General features: G+C 40.0%; 1 protein-coding gene across 1 annotated transcript in view; it reads right to left on the bottom strand.

Annotated features, from left to right (window-relative positions):
• Positions 1-1,025: 1,025 nt before the first annotated feature.
• Positions 1,026-19,823, bottom strand: part of si:dkey-237h12.3 (teneurin-3) — a 284,586-nt gene continuing 265,788 nt past the window's right edge. Inside the window, exons 23-31 of the mRNA XM_036569289.1 lie at positions 12,668-12,822; positions 9,529-10,142; positions 8,572-8,838; positions 8,009-8,184; positions 7,398-7,633; positions 6,412-6,708; positions 3,230-4,841; positions 2,701-2,831; positions 1,026-1,838 (exon numbers count right to left, since the gene is read on the bottom strand). Of these exons, the coding sequence (XP_036425182.1) occupies positions 1,086-1,838; positions 2,701-2,831; positions 3,230-4,841; positions 6,412-6,708; positions 7,398-7,633; positions 8,009-8,184; positions 8,572-8,838; positions 9,529-10,142; positions 12,668-12,822 (4,241 nt within the window). The 3' untranslated portion in view covers positions 1,026-1,085. The remainder of the gene's footprint in view (positions 1,839-2,700; positions 2,832-3,229; positions 4,842-6,411; positions 6,709-7,397; positions 7,634-8,008; positions 8,185-8,571; positions 8,839-9,528; positions 10,143-12,667; positions 12,823-19,823) is intronic.

Here is a 19,823-nt window from a genome sequence, read left to right as displayed (position 1 = left end):
AAAAAGCAGGGCTCCGACAAACCCCACAAAATTTTGCACGTTACATTTTACAGTACAGTAACACTGAAACTAGCAGAAAAAAATAGAAAAACAAACAAAAAAACAATTATGGAAAACTGAGTACAATAACAAAACTTCATTTGTGGTTTTCTTCCAGTGGTGCAGAGATATGCATATGTAAACATTTTCATTTTCTCAGCTCTATTAAATTATTCAACTCTCTTTCAGCAGATATTTTAAGGGTGCTTGATAAAATGAATATTTAATAAATAGTCAGATAAATGTATTAACATTTTTAGAATCCTGGCCAGTCCTTAGACTCTGAGAGAGTTCACAATATTCTTCATTGTGCTCCACAGTTTTGGCCTCGATAAGGCTTTAAAATAAAAATAGGTTGTAACGGACTAACATTCCACAACGCACAGCGTTGTTTTAACCCTTTTTTTATGTGTATATATATATACATATACACTTCTTTTGCCACCAGCTCCCTCTTAAAGAAGAATTTTCCATTTTTCTGCATAATTTTCTGCATAATTTCTGCATAATTAAGATGCTTAAGATGCAAACAAAGTCAGAACCACAAGTCTGAAGAGCTGAATCCCTTTGAAAGCTCCCTCATAGAAAGTTATTACATGAAATGGTTATGAATTCACTGCCTGATGTCTGAGACATTGTTTTACAGTAGTTATGAGAAGATTTTGGCCTTAAAATCCATTTTCTGATCCATGTTCTGAGGCAAAATAATCCCCAAAGAAAGTTTACTATTGTCAGATGTTCCACTATTTTACCATCATCAACGTTCCATATAAAACTCAGAAGACACGTGTTGGTTCACTGGTGGTTTTGGATGGTAAAAAAAATGGCTACATTTGTGTTGTAGTCATGGTGATGCTTGGTTCCTACAATCAACCATTTCACACCAAACCAATCTGAATGACTCTGTTTACATCTCAAACACTGAATTATGCAGAAATGTTGAAAAATCACTGAAATTCTCCTTAATACTACAGGCTGTCTTTAAACAAGACACTTTTGCTAGTCCCTCATTAAAAACAGCAGTTGATATGTTAGTCTTTCTGCTGCTATCTCTTTCCTATCTCGTTCTGTCGGAGGAACTGGATGTTGTTCACGCTGTCAGCCAGCTCGGGGTACTGTTCCACCGAGAGAACATAATATCCGTCGTATCCCTGAACTCGTCCCCCGCTGAGCAGCTGCCTTTTCTCTCCTTCCGTCCACAGCCTCATGCCCACTTCTCCATCCTTCACGCGCTGCAGCTCGCGTGCCCAAGCACCTGCCAACGCCCTCTGGCGTGCTAACTCCAGCACACGCACTCGTTCTTCTTCCAGCGTCGCTCCATAGCGTATATGCAGCGCTAGTGACCCTTGCCTCAACTCCACATCCGCAAAACGTCGTGTGCGGCCCGCTAGCACAGTGGTGGATTGAGATACAGTCACGTTTACACCATTCTCCAGCTCTTTTCGGCCTGTCGTAAGACGCAAAGCTGCCAGATCTGCTTCGGGTGCGCCCGTCTTCACAAAGTAGTGCGTATCACGACCGTCTAAAAGAAAGTGCAGGTCCTTCAGGTAGAGGGCGCCGTTAAGGATGTTTGCCACTTTGACGCAGTCTTCGTTGGCTATGCTGAGGGCCCGAGTGACCACTGTTCCTCTGTAGATGGCGAGCATCACTCCCTTGCCAATCAGAGAATCGCTGGAGGCGAACCACAGCCATGGTCTGTCCAGCCTCCGAGTCTGGCTCAACTGGGCCTGTGGCATCCGCTCAAAGGCAAGGAAAGCTCTGGCCTGCCGGACGACTTGCTGCTGGATTGCAAAACTGGCCTGAAAAAGAATATTTTAAGTCAGTGCCAAATCAAGAGATAGCTCAAAGCATTAACCCCCCCCCCACCTCCAGGTTCTTCAAGGCCTCTTCTTACATTTAATTATTTTTCACAACTCAAGCAAGCCGAGAATTTCTTTTGAAAGTGCAGAATTGACTGAAATTCCAGTCAAAACGTCCATTAAGTACAAGTTATTCATTTTCCAGGAGATATTTTTGAGGAGATTAGATACAAAACAATCCACTTGCATAAGGCAGAACTTAAAGCTTCTTTGAGAGAGAGGAAAAAATTAAGCTGCTTCAGATCTGAAAAAATCCACAGGTGTTTCTGTCCATACTTCCACTGTGAGAAGACAACTCAGCGCTATGGGTCTGAAAGGATATGTAGCTATCAAGAAGCCCTTACTGAGAAAAGGAGACAGACACATCAAACAAAGAAGCTGAACAGTAGACTGACCACCCCAGTGAGTCCAGTCCCCCATCATCTATCATTGTTGTACATGTTTGGAATTACTTGGATGGTGAGAATCAGAAAATGCTGAACTTTGGAGGTGTGTCTGCAGATTTCTTTGAGAAACTGAAAGTGAGTCTCCTGAAAAGAATGGAAGCTGTAGAGTGGAAACACTAAATACTGAAACATCTGATTATATATTTAATGTTCAAAATGAATAACTGCTACTTCATGGCTAATTTGACTGGAAAATAAATAAATAAAGACTGGTATAAATATAAATAAAGACTTAAAGACACATACTGTTTTCGAGGAAATATTGACCCATTATGAAACAATGCAATTAAAATAACTAGTTTGAATTTCACTGTAATAACATACAATTGAATAGCAAATCCTCCAGAATAGCATACCGGCAGATCATCCCAGACATCAGTCTTGGTCAGTTCATAAGAGGCTTGGGTCATCCCAAACTTCGGTACAGGAAAACCAGGGATGCTGTTGTGCAGATGGAACCCAAATGTGACCAGCCAGCTGTTCACATCTGTCAGAAAGACGATAATACATCAGTGAAAAAAAATCCAATCCAAGATAACTTTCGATTAACACAGACTGCCATAAACTGCACATCAACAATCTGAGAACACCATGTCTTCTTTTAAAATCGAAATATTCTCACTGTTCAATTTTATGTAGCATAAAGCTGCTCTATGCTATTCTTTTGGGTATATTTATCTTCAGCACTCAGTTTCGTACTCATCAAACTATGTTTGTTAGTTTGAGAAGTAGGTTTTGCTTAAGTAATGATTTGACTGTTTACTTTCCCAAACTTTTTTTAGAAGCTCATATTAAACTCTTTTGGTCCAAAGGTGGTTTAAAAATCCAGGCGTCTCCAAATTTTTAACAGGCAGCATATGTACATATGCTGAGTTGATGGCTTACCTGTGATATAGTCTCTCACATCCAGCACTTTACTGACGGGGTCATTATTGCGGAACATGTAGAGATTAAAGGGGACGGGGTCTTTGTTCATCCTTTCCCATACTGTAACATCAGGTGCGGTCCAGCGACCTGACATGATGTCATAATCTCGTGTTCCAAAATGAATCAGTTTGGTTAGCGGGTCATGAAGGCCTCCGTGGAAGCCCAGGACCAGCTGAAGATCAGGATTAGAGTCAGAGTAGATTTCTCCATAGGCGGTGTAATGAACCTGCTTCATAAGGGCTCCATCGCTGCCAAAAACGGCCAGTGGGGTGCCCGTGTTGTCACATGATATGTAGAACTCTGCTCCACTGCTAATCTCCATAGCAAACAGGTGTCCTTGCAAGTCGTAGTACAGAGATGTGATTTCTGTGCTTGAGTGGTTATACACGTGAGTTATCCGACTTGGATAGCTGAGATCCGCATAGAAAAACTGCAAGTGCTGGCCAAGGCTGGACTTGGTGGAAACCCTCCTTCCTAAACCATCATAGCGGTACTGGACCGTCCAGCCATTAGCCTTGCTGTAGACACGCTCAAGTAGTCCATTTGAGTTGTACTGGAAGACCTCAGCCCCTCTTTGCCGCAGGAAGCCATCTTCGTCCATTTCGTACTGAAGGTCGCCCAGTCTGGTGATCCGATCCCGCAAGTCGTAGCGCAAAGGAAGTATCCGGGCATTGCTAGCCGGACTTAGCAGGTGGATATTTCCATTCAAGTCGTAGCTGTAGCGCCAGGTCAACTTATCGTTTAAGTAGACAGCCTGAAGCTGGCCATCCACGTCGTACTCGTAACCATACTTGGTGGCATTTGCAAATGGGCCAATTTTCATCTCTCTGTAGGTCACCCTGCCCATGTCGTCATACTGCACCGCAATCCAGAAGAGCAAGGTGCGGAAAAGCTCATACTGGATTTCTCGGATCCTTCCGTGGCCATCGAAATGTTTGGTGTAGGTCATGACCGAGGTCGATATGATCTGGTTAATGTCGTAATAGATGACACCAAACTTGCCAAATTGTTCCACTTTACCCGAGATGTCATCGTACTGATAGAGGTCAATGGGTAGTGGTGTCTCATTGATGACACCCTGGATACTGGTAACTCGCAAACTTCCGTCATAGGCGTAGTCAAAGCGGGCACTGACCATGCCATCCTCACTGAAGCGATATATCTGCCTGTCCACAAGGGGGCCTAGTTGCCTGTACCTGATGGTGCAGATGAAGCCTTCGCTCTGCAGGTTGACTGTCTTTAACACTCCCGCCATCTCGTCATAGGTAAAGCTGACGCGAGTGCTATCAAACAACACTTCTGCAAGTTTGCTGTGCCAGCGGTAGCGGTAAAGTACCCTCCGTCCAGTGCCGGTCTGCAAAACTCTGATCAGTCTGCCATCCTCACTGTAATCTACAGCAACAGATGCATTGCTTTCTGGTGGATGGTAAAAGTTGCGGTAGTAGGTTACTGAGCGGACCGTCTCCATGGTGTATCGGGCCACACTGGGCATGGTGACCGCTGAAAGCCCACCTTCGGAGTCATACTCAAATGTGTACTGACGCTGACTGGCCAGGATTAGCACCATGGACTGGGACAAGCACAAAAACAGATTGTTATTATATAGAATCAGCTTGAGCGACAAAGAACATAAAAATATCTTTTTTTTTTATTGATAATGTGTCTTTGAAACATTTTTAATTAAATAATTATGTCATTCTGTTCAGCAAACTTAGCAACAAAGGGCTGAACAATTGCTACTTTGGTATACTAGGTGGCATAATTTGACTAGCAAGACAAGGAGAAAGAAAGAGTCTAGCCATTCATTTACAACAGCATCAGCAGGATAGTTTGCAGAGTTTGCTAGCATTAGCTATTTTCAGTCAGTGCAGTTAGCTAGTATTATCTTTTTCAGTTAGCAGTTAGTTAGCATTGCTAATTTTCAGTAGCAAAGTTAGCTAGCTATTTCGGTACCGAAATTGTGGAGAGCAAAGAGATTTTTTCTTAAATTAGGGTGACCAGACATGCCTGTTTTTTGGGAACAGTCATCATTTCTGGTGCCTGTCCACGGCTGTCCCCAGAAATCTCCCCATTTTTAACTGTAATTTGGAAAAACATCGGAAAGTCCTAAGAAAGACCTGCTGCCAAGGAGATGGGCAGAAGTCTCGCATTGTGCTTGTTTTGCCCAGCAGAGGGGGCTGCTGCTGCTATCTACTGACCACTTCTATCACTCACTTACCTGGTTTAAGAGAACACTGCTGTGTGAAACTCGACCAGAAGCTAGCAAATGTCCACAACATCATCATAAATGTCTTTTCAAGACAATAGGTGAAGCAGGGATTAAAGCAGCGTTGGATTACAGGATGCAAATCATGCTACCATGTGAGTGGTATGCTATCTGATTTATATAGGCGTACAATCGACTTACATTTAGCTACCAAACAGTCAACAAATAGTGCATAATTTTTTTTAAATGCGTCACATTTTCAGCCATCCGTATATGACATATGGCATATGCTGATAGCAGCATCTCTGTCTCTCCAGAACTGGAGCTGCCTTGGGGTGAGTTTAGGGTCTGGCTACTGGGCTAGAGCCATGGGTCTCTGTTTACTGCCAAATAATTAATATAAATAAGAATTACTTGCTTATACGACCATTCAATATTTTGTGGTAATCATATCCCTGCCTCATCCCTTCCTGAGCCGCTAGACTTAGTGACTTTTGAGACCCTTTTTGCCTAGCAACTTTATTTTCAAAAGCACAAATCATGAAAGGGGGAAAGCAAGAAATCTAAATCTTTTATAGGACCATGGTTACCATGGTAAGCTACTGTACCATTTTCTAACAAGGCTTACAAAGTTACTTAGTTAGTACCCAACTAAGCATCAGTCGGCCTTCACCATAGTTTATTACAGGAGATTATTATTATTTCATAGATAATACATTGGACATTTTAATGGCATATTGACAGAACTGGCAATGTCCATGGTCTTCATTTTAAAAATCTGGTCACCTTATATCAAACCAGATGTCTTTTCTTCTTAAGGCTTGAGCATTAAGAAATACATAAGTATAAATTATTATCAATATCAAACATGACGCAAGGAATCATGGAACAGAGTTCAAAACTGCAAACCAGTAAGACTGGTCTGGTTTCTAACCTTTTCCAGGTACGTGTAGCTCCAGGTCTTCCCATCTGGAAACAATCTGGAGCGTACGCGGCCTTGCTCGTCATGCTCCAGCCGCTCTGACACTGCCCCCCACTGGATGGCGCTAAGCTGTCCGTTGCTTCTGCGGGTCAGGTTGACCGGCAGCAGCTTGCTGCTAGGCATCCACAGTGCAGGCTGGCCAGCTGGGTCATATCCAATCTTCAGCAGGAACTTACGGTGGTCATCATAGATACGCTCCGTCCTCAGAGTACGGTCATAATCAACAGACAGGATGTTCCGGCCATTCACCTGTAAGAACAAGTGGAAAAGAAGAAGAAATGAAAATGTTATTTCAGTGAAATAAGGAAACCAGAAACCAGAAACCAGAAAATTGGTTGCTGGCTCTATTAATTCAATATGATTATGTTCAGTTTGTATTATTTATGAGAAGAGGAGCAGCAAGGTTAAAACGTTCAGCCCAAACTTAATCAGACTCTCAGGAATGAGTGCAGAAAACATTACTACATCTGCAGACTTACTCAGAACTGATTAAAAAACAAAATTTTCATAGCAGTCATATCTTATGGGTCCTGTCAGATCGTTAATGCCTTTCTGCTTGTGCAAGTTGTTTTGTTTTACATGATAATGTAAGTATTACAGTTCAGTCCCTAGATTTAGACATATTAGTGCATGAACAACCTCAATAAACACTCCTATACACTAAATCTGGAGATATTAGTTCATAAACATCAATAAATGCTTCTATAAACTAGAATAGATTTTAGTCCATAAACAACGTTAATAAATGTGCCTATACACTGAAACAGGACAAAGTAGTTTATAAACAACGTTAATAAATGCACCTATACACTAGAATAGGAAATGTTAGTTCATAAACAACCTCAATCAACACTCCTACATTTCAGTTTTCTATAGAAAATGCTTCATAATTCATTTGATAACAGCCCTAACAGAAGCGTTTGGTTCTCATGACTCACTCGTAATTTGCGTCCGAACACTGTGACTTTAGAGCGCGTTTGCTCCTTCCTGAAGCGCCACTCCACCAGGTTCTGTCCAGCGTCGTCTGGCAGAGTGATGTTCCTTCTGGCCACTGTGGGGGACGAAGCTCCACACAGGATGTGGGGTTCAGTCTGGAAGTGTGTGTTCAGGCCGCTGGCATGCAGGACCCACAGGGAGCTGTCATAACCCAACACATAGCTGGTCCTTAACTGATCTGCAACACAGGTGAAAGGTGACAGATAAAAATGAAGAGTTTCTTTAGAGGAAGAGTGTGGGGTATATCAGACGTACACATTTTATCACCTTACCTTAAATGTAATCGAATGACCAAGACAATGTCGTCCATGTTTATTGATAACAGTGAGTCATACAAAGTCAGACACTATGTAATTAAGTCTATCAGAGATTACTCGACAAGCTAATTGATGATGCTAATTAGATTCCATTACCTGTTAGCTACATTGGCCTTGTAGCTCCAGTGCTAAAACCTAGGAATCAAATTTCAGACACCGAACATGTCGTGGTTGATTGATTACATTTGGGGTTAAGGAGACTAATTTGGTCATAGTTTGTGGAGCGGAAAGCTGACCCTGCTGTAGAGTAAGCACAGTCTGAATGGCAGACTGGTTGGAGGTGACGGTGGCCTGCTCTTCTCGTTCTGAGCTTTCTATTTCCACTGTGGAGAGGGTTCCCACATCGCTGACCAGGCTGCTCACCACTCCGGTGGGGAAAGTCACATTAGTCAGCTTCCCCTCAGTGTCATAGCTGGAATAGGAACACGTGTGAATACATAAACAGTGACACAGGGACATATTCTATTTATTTTTTAAATTTTTTAGAAATAATATTTATTGAATAAAATATTCAATATTTTAAAGAAAGAAAATCCTCTGCAATTTTATTTCAAACACATGCTTTGTATTTTTTTTATTTTACATAAAAACTCATTGATATTTTACTTTAAAAAAAGTATTTTTTTTGCATTAAATTGATTAAGCTTTTTAATAAACATACATTCTGTTCATGTGTGCGTGTCAAAGACTGACTGCATTATTCATAGATTGTTTACATTGTTTATGTGCTCTAAAGCTCTTTGCTGATCACACTAACATCCACAAGCAGAACTAGACAGTAACTCCGCTTCAGACTCACTCATAGAAGGTGGTCCATCCGTTGTTGGTGCTTTTGGTGGCCAGCAGGCCGCTGTTTCCATGGTAAGTGAGCAGGACGTGGTCTTGGCCCTGAGTGCCCAGTGTCTTCAGCCCCCCGCTGGAGCCCATGCTCAGCCACACCACCTGATTATCCGGGGCCACAATTCGCACCGGCTGCCGGCTAGCATCCCTCCGGATACGGAGGGTGTTACCATGGCAATCGGTCACAGCGGTCAGATCTCCATCATTACTGTAGCTGAAGTTGTACCTGTCAGGGGATCACAGTTGTTCAGAGGAATGATTAGTGATTAGGGATCAACTCTGTTCTATACAGTGCTCCAAAGTAGGGAATCTTAATTAAAGGCTATTTCTGTTCCCTTAACAGTATTCTACACAGTGCTCGAAAGTTAGGAATAGTGATGTGGGGGGCATTTCTGTTCCCTTAAATGTGTTTAACCTAATGCTCCTATGTAGAGAATAGTGATTAGGGACCATCTCTGTTCCCTACAAGAGTATTCTATACAGTGCTCCAATGTAGGGAATAGAGATTAGAGGGCCATTTTTGTTCTCCTAATAGTGTTTTATAAAATGCTCTGAAGTAGGGAATAGTGATTGGGGGCCATTTCTGTTCTCTTAATAGTGTTCTATGTAGAGCTCCAAAGTAAAGAATCAGGATTAGGGGCCGTTTCTGTTCCCTTAATAGTGTTCTATATGAAGCTCCAAAGTAGGGAATAGTGACTGGGGGCCATTTCTATTCCCTTAATAGTGTTTAACATAGTGCTCCAATGTAGGGAATAGTGATTAGAGGTCATTTCTGTTCCCTTTTGAGTATTCTATACAATGCTCCATAGTGATTAGAGGCCCTTTTTTCCCAATACAGTGTTCTTACGAGTAGGGAATAGTGATTAGGGAATTTGTTGACTGTAAATTGAACTGAATTGATTGTAATCTCTGGTACCTGTAGTCTCCTGTCACCAGACTGACGGTGTGCTGGTGTGTTCCATTAACATCAAACATGTAGACTTCCTGCTCCATGGCAGAGGCCACCTCATACAGTCCCAGGCTGTTCAGTGGCGGTCTATTGGTGCCAATGCTTCTGATCCGAATATTTCCCAAGTCTGCCACATACAGCGTCCCATCAGGACCAGCTACTAGAGAGGAGGGTCCACTAAGCCGTGCGTCTTTAGCAAAGCCATCGCCGGTCAGGTAGCAGTCGCAATTCACGTCGGTTTTGCAGTCACAGTCGGACGGCACCCCCGCCAGGTGGGTGATTTCACCGTCCGGCGTTACGCTGCGAATCCGGCTCATCTTTCGCTCGTCCGTCTCAGCGACGTGCAAAACTCCACTGAAGGAAACTGTGATGGCGCTCGGAGACTCCAGATGAGTGTGTGTGGCCCACTGGACATCTGCCACAGACTGGTCAGTGGCGGGCATCGGGCAGTGCAGCGGTCGACCCGCGGCCACGCTCACCTGACCCTCCTCTGTAATCCGCAGGACCACGCTGCCATCCAGAACAAACAGAGAGTTGTCCAGTGGACTGACCGCCAGGTCTGTCGGCCACTCTAACGAAACCTAAAGGAAATGATATTGTAACATTTATAACAATATTAACAATATTCACTACATTTACATTACAATCCACACTTTGTACCATACAATATATTTATAAACATATATATATATTTATAAATATATTCCCTTCTTATATCTTCAGATGTACATACTGTATATCGCCACTGTACAAAGAAAAATCTCCAAATTTAGACAAATACAAATGAACAAAAATGGAGATACATTTTTAGCGACGATATGCAGTATTGTGAGAAAGTTGTGGGCAAATAAAATAGAATTGAAAAGCTTTTTATCTGGTCAGTAAGTGTTTATTTTGCTCAGAAAAACAGTAATATTACACTAAATTCAAATAACAATAGTACAAAAAGGAGCCAGTGTGTTTGTTCAGCCATTTCCTGCCCTCTCCTCAAGTATTATTTGTAGTTATCATCCAATACCATCTTTATCTAATCAATACTTCATTATGTTAAATCAGGAGCTGCTGATGGAATTTAATAATGTGATGTCTGGAGGTGTCCAGCACAAATCTGGAATTTTGTTCTTTAAACTAGCACAAGACAACCACTACTTTTCTGAAAACATGAAACTCTTCACTTACTTTTCACTGTAGTTGTGTAAGTACTCTAATGATTTACAGTTATATGCAAATGTTTGAACACCAAATGCAATGCTTTGTCGATCTTGTAAGTGAAAAGAAGTTAAATTGCCCTCTACAGAGAACTTATTATGCATTTTAGTGCACATTTATATATATATATATATTTGCTGCAAACAAAAATACGAACATGTGAAATATAAAATGTGCCATAACTTTTGCACAGGTCACATTTTACACTTATTTGAATTTAACATATTTTTTTCCCAACTATGTTAAATTCAGTAAATAAACAGTAAATATGCATTAAAATGTGCAGAAGTGTGTTCTCTATAGAGGATGTGTCAAGTACGGACACCTAAACTCTGGCATACAACCGTAGTGTTTTTAATGGCAGAAACAAACTTATTGCCGGAAAGATAGTTTTAAATAACGTGCTCAAGTGTTATATATATACATAGTTATATGTTGACCAAGTGAAATTCCATGTACTTGGTTAATAAATAAGGATTTTAATATGGATTGGAAGCTGCAGATACCGCTAACAAAAACAAAAGCATGGTTATGGTTATGAAACCTTTCTTTACCCCTAAACTTATCACACACTCTAACCCTGACCTTGACCTCAACCTAAAAGGTAAACATGAAAAAAAAAAACATCTGAATTTTGACCTTACCTTCAACCTGTAAATCAGATTTACACTTTACCCTATTACCTTGAATATAATCAATTAGCTAGCACGTGTTTTGTGTCTGAAGCTTGTTTCTTTTTTGCACTGGCGCTTAAACCCCACCAATTAGCATAAGATGCCTGATGTTTTTCTCAGAACTGGGAGGTGCAGATTCAAACCTGTCGACTGAAAATCTCATTCATCATATGCTTGTGTTTATTTATACTTACTGTTGCAGCTAAATGACAGTCGTAACTCTAAACTTCTAAAGGTGAAAACCAATTATCCTTTTTCTGGACAGCAAATCAGTCAAAGGGAACCTGTGTAAATTTGCTGTTTTTATTAAGTGGATGAGACCAGCTGAGGTATATTTACTCTTCGGCTTTGCTCTGTGGACAAACATGTGCAAGCTTGTGTTGCATAACATTCAGGGAGACCCTCTGCCACAGAAGCACTTTAACCCCATCAATCCTGCCAACGGGCTGAATTTACTTGTATGAGATGTAGACTTAAGGAGTGTTTATTGAGGTTATTTGTGGACTAATATCTCCTATTCTAGCATATAGGCGTGTTTATTAAAGTTGTTTATGGACTAATATCTCCTATTCTAGTGTACAGAAGTGTTTGCTGAAGTTGTTAATGGACCGTTATCTCCTATTCTAGTGCACATGAGTGTTTTTTGAAGTTGTTTATGGTCTAATACCTCCTATTCTAGTGTATAGGAGAGTTTATTGAGTCTGTTTATGGACTAATATTTCCTATTCTATTGCATATGAATGTTTATTGAAGTTGTTAATGGACTAATATCTCCTATTCTAATGTATAGAAGTGTTTACTGAGGTTGTTTATGGGCTAATATCTCATATTTTAGTGTATAGAAATGTTTACTGAGGTTGTTAATAGACTAATATCTCCTATTCTTGTGTATATGAGTGTTTTATTTAAGTTGTTTATGGACTAAAATCTCCTATTCTTGTGTACAGGAGTATTTATAAAGGTGGTTTATGGACTAATATCTCCTATTCTAGTGCATATAAGTGTTTATTGAAGTTTTTTATGGACTAATATCTCATATTCTAGTGCATATGAGTGTTTATTGAAGTTGTTTATGGACTGATATCTCCAATTCTAGTGCACATGAGTGTTTATTGAAGTTGTTTATGGACTAAGATCTCCTATTCTAGTGTATATGAGTGTTTATTGAGGTTGTTCATGGACTAATAATTGTTTAAAGACCTTTTCCCTCCCCACATTTGTACCTCTTGGATGTCCATTACTGCATCACAGTTGAGTGGTCTGGCTGAGGCAAGGTCATTTGACCCCAGCAAAGTTGAAATGATGCCGTTCTGATCCACTTTGCGGATCACAGTGCCATCCACGAAGTAAATCAGGCCATTCTTATCCACAGCGATCCCTGTAAAGAGCAGAGAGGATAGAAAGAGACACACAGGTCAGACAGCTGTGCTCTCAGCCTGCCATGAAGGGGAGGGGGCGGGCGCATGGGAGGCGGCTACATGTGTCGTGTTTGGCTTCAAATTATTCAGGTCACTGCAGAAAGCATCACGCTCAATTATTCACATCCTGCCCTCCGCTGCTGAATTATTGCTCAAGGAAAAAGTGCAGTAGGATGTATCAGACCATCTCTACATGTCTCTTCCAGTTTTATCACTCTTTCTATCTTTGGGCAGGACATCTCACGAAAAACTGAGCACGAGAAAACATTAAACTCTTTATTAAACCAACAATTATGAATGCGGAGGTTGCTATGGTGACCGTTCCTTGTTAAACGTGTACGTGATGGGAGTGAAGTGATGCTGTGGCAAAAATGTCTGTCCCCACCTGAGCAAAGTGCACTAATGCACCTGCATCCCTCATGCTGCCTATGGACACCCGTCGGCCGGCCTGTTTTAAAATTCTGTGTGCTTTTGCAGCATTTGAAAAAATCAATATGTCATGAAGTTCTGTAGGATAAAAGCCAATGCCACCTCAGAGGCTGTTTCTGAATCATGTCTCCACCATCATGTACATTCATACGCAGTACTGTGCAAAAGTCAGAGCCTATCTTTCATTCATTTAATTTCCTGTCAAAACAGCCATTAAGTACAAATTATGAATTTTTCAGTAGATATTTTTGAGGAGACCAGATGGAAGAGAATGACTAACAGCTGAAAAATGAAAAATATGACTAAAAGCTACAGCACTTAAAGCTTTCATCTTTGAGAGAGAGGAGAAAATCAAGCTGCTTCAGATCTGAAAACATCCACAGGTGTTTCTGTCCATCCTTCCACTGTGAGAAGACGACTCAGCACTATGGGTCTGAAAGGATGTGTAGCTGTCAAGAAGCCTCACTGAGAAAAGGAGACAGACAAGAACATTTACACTTGAACACCAAAACTAGAGTAAGTAAAACTTCGTGAACTGATAAGTCTACATTGTTATTGGGATTACTTTGTTTGTGATAGATACAAACCAAATTTCAAACCAGCTTCTAAGACTGAACTTCGGAGGTGTGTCTGCAGATTTCTTTGAGAAACCAAAAGTGAGTCTCCTGAAAAGAATGGAAGCTGTAATAAAGGTAGAGTGGACACACTAAACACTCTGGTCTTTAACTGGTCTTTAGACTGGGTTTGAAGCAAAATTGGACAAAGCATTTTTTTTTGCTTTGTTTTTTTGTTTAATAAAACCATCGTTTCTGCAAACTCCGGTTTCCAGATTCTCTTCCATGGCAAGACCAAAGATTTACGTCAGAAGTGACAATATTCAGTTATTGAAGCCTGAAGGTAATACTCTGTTAAATATTTCTGTTTGCTTTTTTTCTGACAGAAAAAAATTAACTTGTACTTAATGGCTGTTTTGACCTGAAATTAAATAAATGAAAGGATGGTTTCTGAATTTTTCACACTACAAGCTATCATAAATAAATACTGAGTTCAGGCTAAATTAGCTTCTAAAGCCTAGCTAACTGTTTTTGCTTCTTTTTGACATAAAGTTGTGGAACTTCAACTAAATATACAACCCCATTTCCAAAAAAGCTGGGATGCTATGCAAAATGTAAATGCAATAATGTGCAAATTAAGAAATTAGATTTGTTTTTTGAAAAACATGCCCATTTTGAAAACGATGCCAACAACACATTCAAAAAAGTTGGGGAGGGGCATGTTTACCACTGTGTTTCATCACACTCTGTGTTGTCAGTATTTGGAAACTGAGGAGTCCAATTACTGTAGTTTTTCCCATTCTTGTTTGACACTGGATTTCAATTTATTGTATTTTTCATTTCATAACCCTCCAAATGTTATCAGTGGGTGACAGGTCTGGACTGCAGGCAGGTCAGTTTAGCACCCAGACTCTTTTAATATGGAGCAATGCTGTTGTATCACATGCAGAATGTGGTTTGGCATTGTCTTGCTGAAATAAGCAAGGCTTTCCCTAAAAAAGACATCATCTGAATGGTAGCATATGTTGCCAAAACTTGTATATATCATTCAGCAATAATGGTGCCTTCACAGACGTGCATGTCACCCATGCCTTGTGCACTAATGCACCCCCATAAGATCATGAATACTGGCTTTCAAACTGTGCACTGATAACAAGCTGAGTGGTCTTTAGCCCGGAAGACACGGTGTGGATGATTTCCAAAAAAAAATTTCAAATGCTGATTCTTCAGATCACAGGACACTTTTCCACTTCGCCTCAGTCCATTTTAAATAAGCTCGGGCCCAGAGAAGGTGGCAGCATTTCTAGATCCTGTTTATGTACAGTTTCTTCTTTGGTTTCAGAGTTTTAACTTTTTAACATTTATGGAAGCAGTGATGAACTGTTTTTTTAGACAGTGTTTTTCTGAGCCCATGCAGTGATTTCCTCTACAGTGCTGCTGGAGTATTTAAACACCTCAGTGTCACTGTTGGACTGAGAATAGTCCACCAACCAAAAATATCCAGCCAACAGCGTCCTGTGGGCAGCGTCCTGTGACCACTAATGAAGGACTAGAGGATGACCAACACAAACTGTGCAGCAGCAGATGAACTATCGTCTCTGACTTTATATCTACAAGGTGGACTGACAAGGTAGGAGTGTCTAATAGAGTGGACAGTGAGTGGACACAGTGTTTAAAAACACCAAAAGCAGTGCTGTGTCTGATCCACCCGTACCAACACACACTAACGCACCACCACCACGTCAGTGTCACTGCAGTGCTGAGAATGATCCACCACCCAAATAGTACCTGCTCTGTGAGGGTCCATGGGGATGCTGACCACTGAAGAACAGGGTAAAAGGGGGCTAACAAAGTATGCAGAGAAACAGATGGACTACAGTCTGTAATTGTAGAACTACAAAGTGCACCTATACAGTAAGTGGAGCTGATAAAATGGACAATGAGCGTAGAAACAAGGATCATAAGTGGTCATAATGTTATGCCTGATCAGTGTATTTTTCAATAAACAATAAAATTTCTCAGTTTCAACATTTGATATGTTGTCTTTGTACTATTTTTAATGAAATATAGGGTTTAAATGATTTGCACATCATTGCATTTTGTATTTATTTACATTTTGCATAGCATCCCAACTTTTTTGGAAATGGGGTTGTAAAAACGAGACCAGTGATTTTGGTATTATTGCTATTTATATAGACCTTCAGTATACTACAATAGGAAAATTCCAGGCTAGTAATGTACTACATATGTGATATTCTTTGTAAAAAATCATACAAGGATGGTTTGGCCTTGTTTAATGTCATGTATTGCCAAAATGTAAATAAAGCATAGTTTGGCTGGTGGAATGGTTAATATACGGTTTTTGCTGGATAGGCTTAACTACTCTGTGGTTATCGGCATAAATGATTAATTTGAATTTACAGTAAGCCCTAGTTCTCTAGTTGTTTAGAATAAGTAAACAACTGTCTCCTCAAGAAAACTTTAATAATAATTTGTCAGCATTTCCGGTCTCAGACTTCGAAAATTCAGAAACTCCTTTGACGTACAGTTATATAACAGCATGTTAAAGCCTGGGGTTTCAGTATGCTCTTTCATCTGCCTAAAAGGGAATTTGGAGTGTGTCCATATCAAAGAATTCATCAAGAATTCATCTGATCAAAACTTAACTAACGCTGAAACGACCACTCTAGCAGGGCCGCTCTGCGATGAGAATTTCATGTGTTGCATTTGATCTATTTTTGTGCTATCCATAATTGTTACGTCTGGCACAGTTCACTGACTCAGTGTGGGGAATCCTCTTCTTTTCTGAGTTAGAATACTTCTCAGTTATGGGCCAGTCAGGCCGATCTCAAGCTATGGTCAGTCGTACTTCATTCAGCTTTGTGAGTAAGGTGTGGTCAGTACTGTTGCTTTGGGTCCTTAGAGTAAAGTCTGGGTAGTTACAAGAAAATAAAAATCCATTTCTTTCTTGGCTTTCAGTTTTTTTTTATTTTTGTCCACTATTTAAAAAGCCCAGCTGCTCATTACAGTGTCTGGATTTCATGATGAGTGAACCGAAGTTTTAAAAAGCAAACCTTTCACTTTTAATATTTGCATTAACAAATGTTAAGAAAAGACACAAGGTTGATGTAACGTTGGGAGAGATGAAGAGGCAGGATGAAAGTGCAAAAAATCCAAAAATCCATGACACAAAGGTGACAAAACAAAGACCGAACACTACTGAACAAATGCTGAAACATAAAGAAAACTAAAGACAGACGGACCTGAAGAAAACTAGAAAACAAATGAAAGATATGAGAGAACAAGCAAGAACACCAAGCAAACACAAAGCACATAAGCTTGAGTATAAATACACATAGAACAGACTAGAAACACCTGGGACTAATGAGAGGGTGACGCTACAGACAACAGACAGGTGAGACAGATAACAAGAATGCAGGACCAGGGAGGTGACAAAGACGTAAACAACAACAAAAGCACATGAAACAAGACAACAAGGCTGAAACAGAGAAAGACAAGGACAGGCCAAGACAGGATGTTACAGTTGATGTGTTTAAGCAGTGTTGGAAATTCCGCTGACTTTTTCTTCAAGGCATATGCAGATTTGGCCTTTTATACCCTTTCATTTACATGTAGTCATTTGGCAGACACTCTTATTCAAGCAACTTACAAAAAGGTGCAAATGGTGGAAGCCAAAGCGATACAAAGTACCTGGAAATGCTGCAAGAAGCTATATCCTAATATGTGTGTTTGTTATAGCATTCAAGTACACAAAGTCTCACACCATAATGTGCTGTTTTATATTGTAAGCTGCACCTGAAATTTATGACACAATTAGCCGTGGAGGAGTTGGTGCTGCTTTCATATTTTAGCTCTTGAAAACTCATTTAGCGCTTCTAAAGATCAAACAGCATACTGACAGATATGTTGTTTAGTTTGCTGCATGCACTAAAACTGACAAACTGATACACCCAACATAACAATACAGCATTATCTCTCTACCAGATTGTCTCATATGTACTCTAACACTGGCAAACTCACTCCTCACAAGATGAGTCCAGTCAAAACAGCCAGTCTGATCAAACACAGCACATGAAGGCCTACAGATCCCTTCAGAAAGCAGTCAAACAAGCCATGACATTATCAAATGTCAGACTGGACTGCTTTTAAGGGAGCTCAGGTCTCTTTCATGAGAGATAAGTTCACTCCATAATTTAAACAATGTGTCTGATCAATGTGTTCATTTTGGGTTCTGCAAGATCTGATCTCCTCCACACATTTCACATTTTAAAACTTGTAGAACCCAATAATGTAATTATTTCACAAAAAACGTAATAATGGCCAAAAATGTAATAAGATTTTGCATTTAACTTGGTCAAAAATGTGATAAAGCTCAACAATGCAATACAAATGTCTTATCTAATAATGTAATTAGACTTTTAACACTTTATTACATTATTAGGAATTTATTACCCTTTCAGGACTAACAAATTTGACTGATTTACTGTTTTTTTTTTTAACCATAAATATAATTTCTTTCATCTGATATTTAGGCTTGTTATATTAATAATAATTATATTAAGCTGTCTGTCTTACAAGAAGTCTTAAAAGTGGAACTTCTTCTGAAAGAAAAACACACTCTTATGCTCCTCTCATTGATTCCCATGTACAGTACAGAAGCACCGTAGGAGACCTCTGGTAACTGCTCCCAAATCCTATTACATCATCCACTTTGAAAACATATCTGAGCAATAATGATGATCTCACAAAAAACTTCCATTTCCAATAAAGCAATAAGACATTACATACTGTCAACCTAAAAATGTGGGAAAATTCCCTATAATGTAATAAGGCATTATAAGTTTTATTACATGATCAGTTAAAACATTATATTACATTTTTTGGGCAGGTTATTACATTGCTGGATTTTATTACATTTTTGACAAAGTTAAGTGCAAATGTTTATTACAAATTTGGGGTTATTACATTATTGGGAAATTATTGCAGTATTGTGTTGTACAGGGCTTTAGAGAAAGATGAGGTCAGTGCTTTAACTTCAGGGTTTCAGTACCACACCTCTGGGCTCTGTTAGCAAGGTGAGGTAAGTGCCCTAGGGCCCTGCATTGCCTAAATAATGATTCTTCATTTTCTTTTCTCAGAATATTGTTAAAAGCTTATATTGAAACTCTTTGGGCCCAAAAGTGCTTTAAAAACCTGAAAGACATCACAACAAGGAGATAAATTGTGTGGCGTTATTCCCAGGGTAGAACTTTTAGCAGCTGTTCGCAGCTGTTTCTGTGAACAAAATGGCAAGATCTAACCAGGTTTCAACTTTCAACAGCTGTAAAGCTTGTTATTGCCAATTTTTGATGTGCAATGGTCTATTAGGACAGGAGGGCCATTAGTGGTCAGTGCTTTGGACTCTTTAAGGCTCAGTTAGTACTGTAGTACCTTTGAATCCTGTTAGTGATATGAGGTCAGGGTCAACGGGAGCCTGTAAGGTCTGACACATTCATACCTTATGGGAGTCTATTAGCAAAATGTGTCAGCGGTTTTCTATTTTTAGGGTCTTTGAGCAGATGTGTAATCTGCTGGGGGAGTGGGGGTTGGCTGGGGTAGTGGGGGTAGTGGGGACTGAAAGGATGGCTGAGAAAAGGTGATTTTGTTCCCCAATTCTAGGCTAGAAAGAAAGCAGACACATCTATTGGGAAACTTCATGGTTCTTTTGTTGTTTTGCATAATATCTTCAAAGGGCAGCGGAAAGTTAATGCTTGTTAACTTGAACTTAAGTTGATTCTATCTTGAGTTGGAATTTCTGTCTTTGGTACCACTTGCAGCTGAAGTATTCAGACACAATTTAGAGAATTCTTTATTCTTCCAGGTGAGGATAAATGCTATTTTCACATTATAAGCCTCATTACTCGAATCAGAATTTTGCTGAGATCAAATCTCTCTAACATGATAGTTCACACTAGTTT

This window comes from Colossoma macropomum, unplaced genomic scaffold, assembly GCF_904425465.1.
Source record: "Colossoma macropomum unplaced genomic scaffold, Colossoma_macropomum, whole genome shotgun sequence".
Lineage (NCBI taxonomy): Eukaryota > Metazoa > Chordata > Actinopteri > Characiformes > Serrasalmidae > Colossoma > Colossoma macropomum.
Note: the sequence above shows the minus strand (reverse complement) of the source record. Positions and strands in the feature narration are given on the sequence as shown.